The 14,933-nt window shown below is 49.2% G+C and overlaps 1 protein-coding gene across 1 annotated transcript; it reads left to right on the top strand.

The window, feature by feature from the left end:
- Positions 1-1,202: 1,202 nt before the first annotated feature.
- LOC118574060 (solute carrier family 22 member 20) lies at positions 1,203-14,476 on the top strand. The gene is made up of 10 exons (XM_036174689.1): positions 1,203-1,676; positions 1,760-1,863; positions 2,538-2,692; positions 4,465-4,633; positions 5,759-5,882; positions 7,163-7,278; positions 11,909-12,123; positions 13,196-13,304; positions 13,417-13,623; positions 14,164-14,476. The coding sequence occupies exons 1-10, from the start codon at positions 1,302-1,304 to the stop codon at positions 14,258-14,260; spliced, it is 1,671 nt and encodes a 556-aa protein (XP_036030582.1). The 5' UTR covers positions 1,203-1,301; the 3' UTR covers positions 14,261-14,476.
- The last annotated feature ends 457 nt before the right edge of the window (positions 14,477-14,933 follow it).

The raw sequence follows: 14,933 nt of genomic DNA, 5'->3' as shown, positions 1-14,933 counted from the left end.
TAGGACAAAGGTGCAGGCAGCCAGTGGAGACTGAAGGATCTAGGTGGGGTATGTTTGGTTGGCAGAGGACTTGTCTAGATAGAGGTAGGGGGATTAGAAGTTCAAAGGTCATCCTCAACTACATAGGGAGTTCCAGGTCAGCCTAAGCTATATGAGACCCTATCTTGAGGAGAGAAAGAAAAGAAAAGAAAAATCAAGGGACCAGGAGGTGAGGACTGCCCACAAGGCTGCCAGGTAGAAATGGAACTGAGGGTTGTTTTTTAAGATTTATTTATTTATTATGCACATAGTATTCTGCCTGCATGTACACCTGCATGCCAGAAGAGGGCACCAGATCTCATTTCAGATGGTTGTGAGCCATCAGGTGGTTGCCGGGAAATTGAACGCATGAACCCTGGAAGACAGGCAGTGCTCTTAACTGCTGAGCCATCTCTCTGGCCCCAGAGACATTTCTAATAGTGAAAGAGACAGTGTCCTGAACTTGCAGCTCGCTTACTCACTGGGAGCCCCCAGGCCCGGTCTGTACTGGCCTCCTCTCCAGCAGCGGTCTGCTTTGTGAGGAAGGTCCTGGAGGGAGGAGGGGCAGGTGGTATCCTGGACTCCTCTCAGCCCTCTGGCCTTCTCTAGAGTGGCTTTAATTTGTCGTGGTGATTGACCAGTGAATGGGGATAATCTGGATGCATCCTGACCCCAAGCTGAGGCTGCACTATGAAGCTCCTTCTTGTTTGCCCTATTTGGATTTGTTTGGTTTTATTTTGTTGTGTTTGGTTTATTTCTCATTAAAAAAAAAAAAAAATTAAATTCAAGAGCCAGGTACTCACCCTTTAATCCCAGCACTTGGAAGGCAGAGCTAGGCTGATCTCTGTGAGTTCGAGGCCAGTCTGGTCTACACAGAGAACCCTGTCTCGAAAAACCAAAAAAAAAAAAAAAAAAAAGGAAACCAAAACCAAGCAAACAAGTGTATGACACCATGGCCATCTTTTTCAGTGGGTTCTGAGTTTAAACGCAGGGCTTTCTGGTGGCCAAGTAAGCAAGGATTTCACTGACTCAGCCATCTCCCTAGTTCCCAACCCTCAGGTTTCCTAATACCTGGTTACAGATGGAGGAAGGCCTAGAGGAGGGGCACACTGCAGATGTGGGGACTCTTAGGCCTCAGGTGAGGTGTAACTGGATCCCTCTGAGCTGCAGGTAGAGGGCCTGTGTGGTCCTAACCCCTGGCCTGATCCTCCACCTCCCAGTCCCCTCCCCTGCCTTTTTACATAAGACCCAGGCACACAGAACTTTGGGTAGGGCCCTTGGCCATGGCCTTCACAGATCTGCTGGATGCTCTGGGGGGTGTGGGTCGCTTCCAGTTTGTCTATACCACTTTGCTGCTGCTGCCCTGTGGGCTGCTGGCCTGCCACACCTTCCTGCAGAATTTCACAGCTGCTGCACCCCCCCACTACTGCCAGCATCCTGCCAACCACACAGAGGCTACCACCAATGACTCAGGGGCCTGGCTGAGGGCTACCATACCCCTGAACCAGCATGGAGTCCCTGAGCCATGCCAGCGCTACACAGAGCCTCAGTGGGCCCTTCTGAAATCTAACACCTCCTCCCACGGAGCGGCCACAGAGGACTGCCAAGATGGTTGGGTCTATGACCGAAGCATTTTCCCATCTACCATCGTGATGGAGGTCAGAGGTGGGTGGGTGGTTTGGGGGACTTGGGGGAGGCTGCTACCTAAGGACGAGGCTTAGCATTCCTCTCTCCCTCCTAGTGGGACTTGGTGTGTGAGGCCCGTACCCTCCGTGACCTGGCTCAGTCCATCTACATGTCTGGGGTACTGGTAGGCGCTGCCTTGTTTGGTAGCCTAGCAGACCGGTGAGTGTTTGGGGGAGATCCTAGTCACCCAGGGAAAGCCCTTGCATTGTTCATCTATGTTCCTTTTCTTTCCCTTCTTCCTTTCTTCCTTTTTCTTTTTGTGTGTATGTGTCTGTATGTGCATAATATAATGCGTTTGTCTATGTGTCTGTGAGTGTTTTTCTTTTTCTTTTTTCGAGACAGGGTATCTCTGTGTAGCCCTGGAACTCACTCTGTAGACCAGGCTGGCCTTGAACTCATAGAGATCCTTCTGCCTCTGCCTCTGCCTCCCAAGTGTTGGGATTAAAGGCCTGCACTACCACCACCCAGTGAGTGTTTTTCTTTTAATTTTTTGAATTTCTGATCTTTCTGCCTCCACTTCCCAATGCTGGGATTACAGGCATGGGCCTCTGGGTCTTTTCAAAATCTCTACCTTTTCCCAACCTGGTCTAAATCACTCAGTCTCTGATTTTCTTCCACACATGTCCCTCTATCCCTGGCCAGCCTTGGCCACCAGTACTGGGGTCCTGACAGTTGCGTGTGCTGTGTATGTAGTGGGGTGCCTTTTCCTGGTATCTTATCTTGCCCTTGACTGCTTTGGTGTCTCCAAGGCAGAAGGGTCAGGCACAGGTTTTGCTCCCCTGAGGTTATCTGGCCTCCTTGGGATTCCCTAACCCCTTACTCTTTGGGTTCAGGTTGGGTCGCAAGGCCCCACTGGTCTGGTCATACCTGCAGCTAGCAGTTTCGGGGGCTGCCACAGCATATGTTGGCTCCTTCAGCGCCTACTGTGTCTTCCGGTTCTTGATGGGCATGACCTTCTCCGGCATCATCCTCAACTCCCTCTCCCTGGGTGAGTCCAGTCCAAGGGGGACCCAGAGGGGCTGGGGTCACGAGAAGGGAGGATTGCAGCCATCATAGGACATCTTTTTAAATTTTGTCTTGTGGTAATTCTCATCCAGAAACCTCAACTCACAACTTCCTACCCAGGGGTCTGGATTTGGAAGACCTGGGTTGACAGATTGTGACCGTGGTAGCAGTGGCAGTAGACCATGGTGGCCTTTCTTGGATCTGAGTTTCAATTTACTAATCTGTGAGCTGCAAGGGTCAGATTGATTTCACTTCAGAGTTATTCAATAGCCTCTGATTATCTACAACGTGCCAGGCTTAGGTGGGGTCACATAGGTGACTGGGACACAGGGCCATGAGATAGAATTATCTCCAAAAGAGCCAGGTATGGTGGCTCACACTTGTAATCCCAGCACTTGGAAAGTAGAAGCAAGAAGATCAGAAGTTCAAGGTCATCCTCAGTTACATAGCACATTTGAGGCTTGCCTAAGCTACATGAGTCTGTAAATAAGTAAGGTGTGGGGGAGCTCATACAATCAAATGATTCTAATCTGAAATCCAAACTCCAAAACTTTAGGGCAGGGTGCCATGAATATAATCCTAGCTCTCAGGAAGTAGAGGCAAGAGGATCACACATTTGAGGCCGGCTTGGTCAACAAAGTGAGTTCCAGGCTAACCAAAAACTACCAAGGGTGAGACCATGTCTATAACGAAGAAATAAATAGCCAGGCAATGGTGGTACATGCCTTTAATCCCAGCACTTGGAAGGTAGAGACAAGAAAAATCTCTGTGAGTTTAAGGCCAACCTAGTCTACAGAGGGAGTTCCAGGATAGCCAAGGCTACACAGAGAAACCTTGTCTCAAAAAACCAGGAAGAGAGAGAGAGAGAGAGAGAGAGAGAGAGAGAGAGAGAGAGAGAGAGAGAGGTGGTCCCACTGTTACAGACAGTGCTGAGTGTGTGACTTTGGGGAAGGTGGGCTGCCTATGCTGCAAAGGCTGGTCATTTCTTAGCTCCATGGGTGCTAAACAAATGGGAGTGTCACGCTTCAGTGACAAGTGATAAACCGGAGCCTGTAGGTGGCCCTGGTGGAAGGTATTGTGAAGCAATAGAGAGCCCACCCTGGACACAGCTGCACCTGTGTGTGTCTCCTAAACCACTGTTTGCTTCTGAAGGCATCATCAGGCTCAGAAACTGCCACCACCTTCAGCTGTCCATAGACAGAAGAGCCTTTGGGCTTCAGGGTGGGAGGGAGGTCTTGGGCCTAGAGAACAGTACAGATCAGTATCCCTTCTCTGTCTCTTTCTGTCCAGCATTTGGATATTGGAAGGTGCTAAGCATTGGGACCCCAGTAATCCAGTCCCAACCTCCACCTTCTAGAAGGGCAGGTGTCCAGCCATGGCTTAGAGCAGGTGTCTAAAGTCCATTGGTCCATCTTGTACTACAACAGCCTCTATACCACACAAATATTTGCATGTTTGTGGGGACATGTGTTTGAATACACACACACACACACACACACACACACACACACACACACACACACACAGAGAGAGAGAGAGAGAGGCCCCACACTCTGTCTCAGGACATTTGACCTTACAATGAAGCCATTGTGGAGTCCTGGTGTCTTATAATGACCTGCTGTAGGCCACATAAGAGTATTGTCTAGGTAAACCTTGGCATGGGCTTTAAGTTGCCACAGTCATAAGGAAGGGACAGGTGAACTAAACAGCTATGTGGTGGATGAGTCCTTCAAACTGGCTGCATTTCTCCCACAGTTGTCGAGTGGATGCCAACCCGGGGCCGGACAGTGGCGGGCATCTTGCTGGGCTTCTCCTTCACCTTGGGCCAGCTCATCCTGGCTGGCGTGGCCTACCTGATCCGCCCCTGGCGGTGGCTGCAGTTTGCTGTCTCTGCTCCTTTCCTGGTCTTTTTCCTCTATTCTTGGTACGTCCAGCAGAGGGGGGCTTGGGTGTGGGCGTGCATCTGTGTGACTGAACCCCATCACATGGGTCAGAGTGTGTGGTGTCTGCTATGTGCTGGACACAGAGAACAGAAAGTGTCATGAGGGCCACAGGGGCCCAGGTACTCATGAATAGCTTTAGGGAATCTTTGGCATGGAGCTCTGGAACACACAAAATGATTTTGCCTATATAAATTTCATTATACTTCCCAACAAGCTCATGATGTTTTGTAAGAAGGGAACTGAGGTACAGCCCAGACAGGGACCATGATTTTTTCAAGGCCACACAGCTAGAATAAGAACCAGAGTCAATATCAAGTGTGTCTTAGTTTTGAAGGACTCTTCAGTGATACTCTGTATAATATACTCAAATAAGTAAATAGCCAGGCGGTGGTGGCCCATGCTTTTAATCCCAGCACTAGGGAGGCAGAGGTAGGTGGATCTCCATGAGTTCAAGGTCAGCCTGGACTACAGAGTGAGTTCCAGGAAAGGCGCAAAGCTACACAGAGAAATCCTGTCTCAAAACAAAACAAAAAGATATAGATAGATAGATAGATAGATAGATAGATAGATAGAAAACAGAAAAATAGTTGGGCAAGATAGCTCAGCAGGTAAAGGCACTTGACTTCAAGTTTAACAACCAGAGTTTAATTTCTGGAACCCACCCACATAGTGAAAAGAGCCAGGCAGCAGTGGTGCACACCTTTAATCCCAGCACTCGGGAGGCAGAGCCAGGAGGATCTCTGTGAGTTCAAGGCCAGCCTGGGCTACAGAGCGAGATCCAGGAAAGGCACAAAGCTACACAGAGAAACCCTGTCTCAAAAGACCAAAAGAGGGAGGGGGGCAGAGGAGAATACTGTATTGTATGTGGTGGTGTACACCTGTTTTTCCAACACTTTGGAGGCAGAGCCTGAAGGACCAGAGTTTGAGGCTAACTTGGGCTATCTAGGGAGAATCTGTCTCAAAAACAAAACAGACAACAATGAAGGGATATTGGTGGCATGTCCTGGCTATGACACAGAGGACCATGCCACCTGCCTGCAGGGTCTGGTAGAAGGCAATGAAGGTGTGTTAGGACTGTGGATGGGAATGAACCTTCTGTGTCCCAGGTGGCTTCCAGAGTCTTCCCGATGGCTCCTCCTTCACGGCAAGTCCCAGCAAGCTGTGAAGAATCTTCGGAAGGTGGCCATGATAAATGGCAGGAAAGAGGAAGGGGAAAGACTGACTACAGAGGTAAGCAGATGAGTGGGTGGAAGGCTGGGGTAGGTTTTTGTGGTAGTAACAGCTTCTGGTTACACTGGGACTTGTCAGCTGCCCAGGACTTACCTGCCTGTCATCCTAGGGCAGAGGGTAGAGATGCTCAGGGAGGCCGAGAATGATGTGTTGAGTATGGGGTTTGGGGAGGCAGTTTAGTGGATAAAGTATTTGTTGTACAAGCATGAGAAACCCAGTCGAATCCCCAGCATGATCAGGGAGAAAAAAAAGCCAGGTGTGATGGTATACCCAAAACTGAAGAATAGAGAGAGGTGGGCTAGTCAGCCTAGCAGGTTCCGTGACAACTTTGAACTTCAAAAAGAAATTTTTAAGAAATATACACATAGCTTGGCATGGTGATACTCACCCTTAGTCCCAGCACTCTGGAGGCAGAGGCAGGCAGATCCCTGAGTTCAAAGCTACCCTAGCCTACAAAGTGAGTTCCAGGACAGCCAGGGTTACACAGTGAAACCTTGTTTCAAGTGGAAAAAAAGGAAAAGAAAAGAAATACACGGGTTGGGGAATTTAGCTCAGTGGTAGAGTGCTTGCCTAGCAAGCGCAAGGCCCTGGGTTCGATCCTCAGCTCAGAAACAAAAAGTGATAGTCAACATTTGTCTTCACATTCCTCTCACATGTGAGTGCACACACACATGAACACACTCATACACACATGAGGAAGAAAACGAAAGAGGAAGAAGACAAAGAAAAAACAGATTGGGCGACTGAGATGGCTCAGTGTGTTAAGTCCTTGCTGCGGTGCTGATGATCTGAAGTCAATCCTCAGGACCCACACTCAGGAAGGAGAGAGCTAATTTTAAAAGTTGTCCTCTGACACCCCCCCCCCCACACACACACACATGCTGTAGCACCTATGTGCTCACACACAAAATAAGTAAATGCAACAAAAACCGTAACAAAGAGAAAGAAACAGACATTGAGGTTTGAGCACTTGGTAGGGTTGCACTGGAGACGGGAGCTAGGCCTTGTGTGTCTAACTCAGAGCTCCAACAGCTGACTCCAGCCAGCTGCTTTTAACTGCTGTCTGACACTACCATGACGTTACCAGGAATTAAGTGAATGTATGTCTAATGCCACAGAACCTCAGGATTCTCGGGGTGCATATTGCAGCCACCCCATCTCAAAATCATACAGTCTCTAAGGGCCACCCGTTTCTCAGTGAAGAGGAGGATAAGGTGCCTCCAGCAGAGAAATGGGGTGCCAGAACACTCAGTGCCCCTGACCAGACATTCCTCATGCAGGTGGTGAGCTCCTACATCCAGAGTGAGTTTGCAAGTGTCCGTACCTCCAACTCCATCTTGGACCTCTTCCGAACCCCGGCCATCAGAAAGGTCACATGCTGTCTCATGGTTGTCTGGTAGGTGATGGGCTCATACCCAGGACTTTGTCCTGAGATGGGGACACACTTTCTGCTGTCATTGGCAAACTTTGTCCTGAAACAGTCCTAATACAATGAGCAACTGAGTGTGTGAATTCAATCTCATGTCACACCCTTTTCAGCTGGGTGATGACTTGGTGACTAAGAGCACTTGTTCTACCAGTATGAGGGCCTGAGTTCACACCCCCAGTACCTGGGTAAAAAGCTGAGCATGGCCTAGTGTGCCTGGAACACTGAATACAAGCAGATCCTGAGACCTTGCTGAGCGGTCAGCCTAGCCAAACTGAACTCCAGGTTCAGGTTTAAGGGAATAAGGCATCAGAAGATAGAAGAGGACACCCACTGTCCCCTGGTCGCGATATTTGTGCACAGGCATGGGCATACATAAGCAAAGGATTTACACACACACACACACACACACACACACACACACACACACACACACACTCACAATAAAAAAGTTCACCCTCAGGGCTGGAGAGATGGCCCAGAAGTTTAGAGTACTTGCTCCTCTTGCAGAGGACCCTGGTTCAATTGCCAGCACCTACATGGTGACTCAAAACCATCTCTAAATCCAATTCCAGGGGATCTGCCAATCAGACACAACGTAGTGTACATGCGTACATACCAGCAAAACATTCATATGTAAAAATGTGGTTTTTTTGCTGGGTGGTGGTGATGCACACCTTTAATCCCAGCACTTGGGAGGCAAAGGCAGATGGATTTCAGTGACAGGACAGCCAAGGACTGTTGCACAAAGAAACCCTGTCTCAAAACAAAAATCAAAAACTCCCCAAAATGTTCCTGTTGAAGTATGGTCCTTGTGAGTCTCAAAGTCAAAATATGCAAAGGGCTTTCAGTATTTGTGACCCCTGACATTCTGTTACCTGATTTGGGGCTGTGTCTCCTGGGCTCTGGGAATGCAGGGGTGTCTCCCACTCTGGAGGTGGAGAGAGCTTTGATGATCTGGCTCTGGGCAGCAAGAGAGCCTTGGTGACCCCAATACCTCACTGAGGTGTGTTGTAACAACCCCTACCCCCAGCTAAGCCTGCCTTCTAGGATCCAGCCATTTCTTCACCTTCTTTTTCCTGCTGGAAAGACACAAACCACCAACTCCAAACTCAGAGGTTGAATGACCTCTTTTGGATCCTTCTAGAAAGAATTAGCAATGGCCCATTTTTGTTTAGAGGCTGCAATCCACGGCTCAGGCAGAGGTGGGGCCTTGGGTCCCGCTGCAGGATTCTCCAACCATCTGACCCCCTGGAAGCTCCTGGCTTGTGCAGTTTCGGTTTATACAGAAAATCCTGGCCATTTCAAGGCTCTCCTGAAGCCCTGGAGCCTAACCAGGCTACATCTGGGTCCAGTTTTACGATTTGTGGAGTGGAGAGAGGCCCTCTAGGCTCGGCTAGGTTGGAGGCTGGGACTCCTAGGGTCTGACTGGGAAGATGAAAAGGGAGATGAGAACTAGTCAGCTTGCACAAATGTCTCCAAACCCTGTTGTGGTTAATTTACAAATTACAGCAGCATACTCGATGTACACAAACCAAGACTGAGGGAGGGTGGCTTGAGCCTTGATCTCAGCACCACCACTTACTGTCTGAGCCTGAACATGCTAACCTCAACCTCCTCAGCTTCCCCATCAGTCACGTGACTTTTAGAGCACCACCCTTCACATAGTGCTGTGGTGAAGACCAGAAAAGAGTGAATTACATAAGGCAATGTTCTCAGCTGCGCGTGTCGGGTGCACGCCTTTGGTCCCAATGCTGTAATCAGAGGCAGGTGGATCGCTGCGATTTCAAGGCTAGCCTGGTCTACACAGGGAGTGTCAGGCAAGCCAGAGCTACATAGTAAGACCCTATCTTTAAAAAATAAATAAATAAATAAATAAATAAATAAATAAATAAATATATTTTTTTTTTTTTAAAGTGACTGCGCCGCCCTCACTCTCGACCTTCCCTGGAGATTGACCCCAAGGACAACACACACACACACACACACACACACACACACACACACACACACACGAGCACATACACATGTGTTCCCATAAAAATGGGTTAATACTCTGTTCTATTTGTTTTTTTAAATAACTTTTTAAAAATCATATCTGAAATGTCTTTCATCATTAAGCAAAGCCATGGCAAATATGGTGGACTTGCAGAATAATGAGTGAATGAAGGAATATGAGAGCTTAGTCAGGAACAGGGATGTCGGACAGGAAGGAATTGTGGGAAACATTTATCTAGTCCATTCTCCCTGTGCTGCTGGGATCCAACTTGACATGACTGCAGCCATCTTGAATGTGACCCCCATTTGCGGCCACCCTCCCTGTCCTCCAGCATGCATCCAGAGTTAGTAGGGTAAACAAACTTGACTGGGTAGTCAGCCACGCATTTAGTGCCAAGCACTAACCAAGGCCTGCTTCTTAACTGACATCTGATATGTAAATGGTTTTTCAGAGACCATCCAAGTATATCCCAGCTGGCCCTGATCCATCTTGGCATAGCTTAGCATAAAAAAACTCCTGCACCTGGGCACCAAGACATGCTTCCATCTGCAAGTCCATAGTAACCTGAAGCCTGCCAATCCTGGACTAGTCTGTCCCTTGGCATCTTCTGTTCTTGGTAGCCAATTCTCAAACACCAAGTTTTGGTGGTCCGGTCTCTCTGGGAAGACCATTTGAAGAGCAAAGCTATCCCTTATCTTCCCTGTTAGCTGTGCCAACAATATGCCTTCAGGGCTATGAACATGAACCTGGTGGCTCTTCCCTGGTTGGTCTTCAGCCTTGTCAAAGGCCACTATGATCAGGTTTTACTTACTTCAGGCAACAGCTGTGAAGCATCTCCACCCTGCAGGCTGAAGCCCCGGCTGGGGTCCCTGCAAGGCTCTAACAAGGCTGAGTCGAAGGAATTGGTCTGGCTCAGCACCTTGGCAGAGCCTTTGGGAAAGAATTCATTTGGCAGGGCTCTGCTCTCTGCAGCTGTAGAGTGGACCTCTCCGCCGGCCACTCTCAGTTCCAAGAGACCTCCTGGCCAGGTGACAGCCTCCATTTTAGTGGAGATTGTCACATCAGATTGCTCTCTGCTTGGGTGAAGTGTCACACACCTGCAGCCTCAACATGTGGGAAACAGGAAACAGAAGAATTGGGGGTTCAAAATTAGCCTCTGAAAAATAACAAGTTCGAGTCCAGCCTGGGAAACCCTATCTCACAAAACTGAAAAAAAAAAAAAGTCTCCTAGGCTCTGAATCCCTAGCACTCTACCTTTGACCTATTGGCCCAGGTTTAAAGGACCCATGTGATTAGATCAGCTTCCCTCACCCACCCTCATCTATCTTCAAGTCAACTGAGGAAGACCTTCATTACACATGCAAAATCCTTTTACAACACCACCTAATATCGGTGTTTGGGTAACTTGGAAAGGGTGTGTGTAAACCCAGGCCAGGAATAAGGAGGGCCGCATTAGATTTGTGCCCATCTAGTCACTGTTTTGTCTTTCTTGGTGTTTTGGTTAGGTAAGGCAGGGTTTCACTCTGTAGCCCAGGGTGGCATTGAGCTTTGGGTTTTGCTGTTGGCCTCTTCAGCGCTAGCATTAGAGGTGTGTGCCACCCTTACCTGGCACTGGAAGTACACACAAAAGTGTACATGGCTCAGCTTGACAGATTTTCATGTTTGACCCAGAAACAGAACATAACCAGGTGCTTGGCTCTTGCCTATAATCCCAAAACTTGGGAGGCCCAGGCAGGAAGACTGCTGTGATACTCAAGCCAGCTTGGGCTATTAGTGAGTTCCAGACCAGCTTGAGCTATGATGTCAGAGCCTGTCAGAGAGAGAATGGGGAGGGAGAGGGTCCCATCAAGTTCAGACTCCTGTCTCAGGAGACAAGGTGGCAGTCCTAAACAGCTTAGCAGGTAAAAGCACTGTCACACAACCCCCAGCAACCTGAGTTCCATCCCTGGGACCCGAGTAGAAGGGGAGGACTGACCCCCAAAAGCTATCCTCTGACCTCCACAGGTGCACAGACTATAACAGAAATTAATTGATAAAGAAGATAATGTAGAGAGTGATTGAGGAAGACACCTGTTGTCAACATCTGGCCTCCACATGCTTGTGTGCACACGTATGAGTGCACCCACATGCAGGAATACGTATGCACACCTACACAGTCACGCACAAAAATAAATAAATGTAAGCTTTTGAGACAGGGTTTCACCATGTAGCCCAGGCTGGCCTTGGTCTTGTGAGCTTCCTGCCTCAGCCTTCCAAGTGTTGGGATTATAGGCATGGACTGGCATGAACTATGGTTCCTCTGTTCTTTAGTTGCGTCTGTCTTCTATTTTTATTCTTTAGCACAGTTTTAATTCCAGCACTGATGTGGTTCTGACAGTGAAAACCGAACTTGCCCCAGAGCTCAGAGCCTGAGCTCGGGGGACTGGGTTGTGAGAAAGAGATGTAGTGAGAAAGTGCTCCAAAGTCAGAGGTTTGGGGGACCAGAAGATGCTACGGGGGTCAGAGGATTTGAACTCCCCAAGGGGAGGATCCCCAGGCCACACATCCTGTATCCCTTGCCGCGAGCACCAGAGTAGTGGGCCACTCTGCTGCCTTCCCCAGGTTCTCGAACTCCGTGGCTTACTACGGCCTGGCCATGGACCTGCAGAAGTTCGGGCTCAGCATCTACCTGGTACAGGCTCTGTTTGGGATCATCGACATCCCAGCCATGCTGGTTGCCACTACCACCATGATTTACGTGGGACGACGTGCCACAGTGTCCTCCTTCCTCATCTTAGCCGGGCTCATGGTCATCGCCAACATGTTTGTGCCTGAGGGTGAGTCATCACTGGTGCCCTGTGGTAGCCACACAGATGTGGATTCCAGAAGCAATGGCAGCGCCCCTGGAGCTTGACCAGCAGCACACCTATTATTCTAGCCCTTGGAAGGCTGAGGCAGGAGGACCATCAGTTCGAAGCCAGCCTGGACTACAAAGTGAGACCCTGTCTCAAAAAAATAAAAAGGAAACTTAAGCCACCATGCCAAAGAGGAATTGGTATAATTGATGCAGAGCTGGTTTAGGTGTGGATGATTCAAGGACTCTCCTCACACGATCTCAGGGTGCACTCCAGCTAACACCAATCTACCACAATTTCTTCGAGCATCTAATGTGGGATATTTGAGTCAGGGTTTGCAATTTATAAAAGCAGCAGGACACGCATGTTAATGACATAGTAGGAAATGCTTAGTGAGCACCAAATGCTCTGCACCAGTGACATGTGTCCACCTTATAACACCTTTGAACAACTATGTGAAGTGTGCTGTTTCCCTTACTGACAGGACAGAGAGACTCGGAGATGGGAAGTCACTGTGGCTAAGTCACCTACCTGGGTCAGAGCTAAGGTTTGAATCAAAGCCCGACTCCCAACCTTGTCTTGTCTCCACAGCAGACCACAGTGACAGATGCAAATAAGTGAGGAAGTAGATGTCAGATAGGGGCAAACTGGGACTTCTGAATCTCACACAGGAATGAAGTGGTGGTTTCACCCTTCTCTGGTTCTGTGACTCTCCTGTACACATCTCTCCCCCCTTCTCTCTCTCCCTCTCTCTCTTCCCCTTCGCCCCCCATCCCTGTCTCTGTCTCTTTCTCTGAGACAGGGTCTTACTATGTGGTCCTGGCTGACCTGGAACCTCTTTGTAGACCAGGCTGACCTCAAACAGAGATCTGCCCACCTCTGCCTCCCAGGGACTGGCATTAAAGGCATGTGCACATGGCTTTCTCTTATATCTCCTCCTTTGCCCCAAGCTTTACCCTCTGGTCCTCCCAATCCCAAGGTCCCCCAGCCTTCCATCACAGCCTTACTCCAGCCTCTGCTCCCCACAGCTCCACCTCCCCCTTTGCCTCTTTAGATCTGCAGACCCTTCGGACAGTGCAGGCAGCACTGGGCAAAGGCTGCCTGGCCAGCTCCTTCATCTGTGTGTACCTGTTCACAGGAGAACTCTATCCCACAGAGATCAGGTGGGTATGAGCAGTGGCGCCCAAGCAGGGCTCCACTCTCCTCTCTGACGCCCACAGGAGCTGACTCTTTGAGTGCCAAGATCCAGCTCTGATAGATTTGCACTTCCCACAGGCAGATGGGAATGGGCTTTGCCTCTGTCAACGCCCGCCTCGGAGGCTTGGCAGCACCCCTGGTCACCACACTTGGTGAGATCAGCCCCATCCTTCCGCCTGTGTTCTTTGGTGCCATTTCAGTCTTGGCTGGAATGGCTGTTGCCTGCTTCTTGACCGAGACCCGAAATGTGCCACTGGTGGAAACCATTGCTGCAATGGAGAGAAGGTAAGTGTCCTTTGGCACTGTGGATTGTGGGGCCAAATGGTTACAGATACCTGGAAGTCAGAGGGAGGGATTTTCTATGGCTGTGCTTAAAAACCCACTTCTGCCTCCCTCTACCATGGCTTCCTCTCAACCAGAACAGGTCCAACAATGAGGAAACAGAAAGAATAGAGGTAGACCAGGAGACATGGGAAGGGAGGTTGGAGGGGCTCAGGAGGCAATATGGTGGTAGAGTGCTTGCCTAGAACACAGGAAACCCCAGGATCACACAAACCAGGTGTGATAACACACCCCATTAATTCCAGCATTCAGGAGGGAGAGACAGATGGACCTCTGTGAGTTCAAGTCCAGCTTGGTCTACATAGTGAATTCCAAGTCAACCACAAATACCTAATGAGACCCTGTTTCAAACAAGCAAAACAAAAATTGAAAAAATGGTTTGAACATTGAGATTTTTCCAAAAATGAAACCTGTTAAGAGTGGGAAAGTCAGGAAAGGACTGAAACAGGAAGATGACAGAAGTTTCTGTTTGCCTTTGAGCAGAGTCAAAGACGGCCAATCCAAAAGAGACACAGAACGTAAGAGTGAAGAAATTTCTCTTCAGCAGCCGGGGGCTTCTGCCCTCAAAGAAACCATTTGAGCTGCCAAGAGCCTATGCAGGGAGTGAGAGTGGGTGTCCAAGTTCCCCTAGAGCACCCTGGTACAGAACTCCACACAGAGCCGGAGGACATCACGGACTTTCCTGCAGAGCCACACCCAAGCCCAAGCAGAAGCAACCTGCAGGGACCAAAGGAAAGCACACTGTCTGCTAAAATAAAAGCACCACTTTCCAGGTCCACCAGAGATGCTGGGTCTTTGCAGGGTCACAGTGACAGCAGCACTCTATGGTTTTCCTGGTCAGTTTTCTTGACCACCCCCCCACCCCCTCCACCCCCGCCAAATTACAGAACACATTCCTTTAGAAAGCATGACGTTATGGAAGAAAAGCTTGTTTTTCCTGGGAGTTTGGTGGAGGGATAGGCAGTGTCTCCACAGAGGGTGGGGGTGGGGGTCTTCATGCCTATAGTGGGCCTTGCAGTTGGTGGAACAGCTGATGAACAAATAGTGAGGCAGAGTCAGAAATGCATGGACATTCGCCTGTTGTTCGCATTCAAGGCAATAACAAGTGGGATCTGGTCCAGTTTCCTAGAAGTCATACAAGGGGCAGAGAATGACCCTGACATTCACAGCTTCTCTCTGACCTCGGGTCTGCATACAGTCTAGACAGACTTTGGACATATTCCCATATCCTTGACTTGAAATTTGCTATGTAG

This window comes from Onychomys torridus, chromosome 1 (assembly GCF_903995425.1).
Source record: "Onychomys torridus chromosome 1, mOncTor1.1, whole genome shotgun sequence".
Classification (NCBI taxonomy): Eukaryota; Metazoa; Chordata; class Mammalia; order Rodentia; family Cricetidae; genus Onychomys; species Onychomys torridus.
The sequence above is the reverse complement of the archived record's forward strand: the minus strand, read 5'-3'. Positions and strand labels throughout refer to the sequence as shown.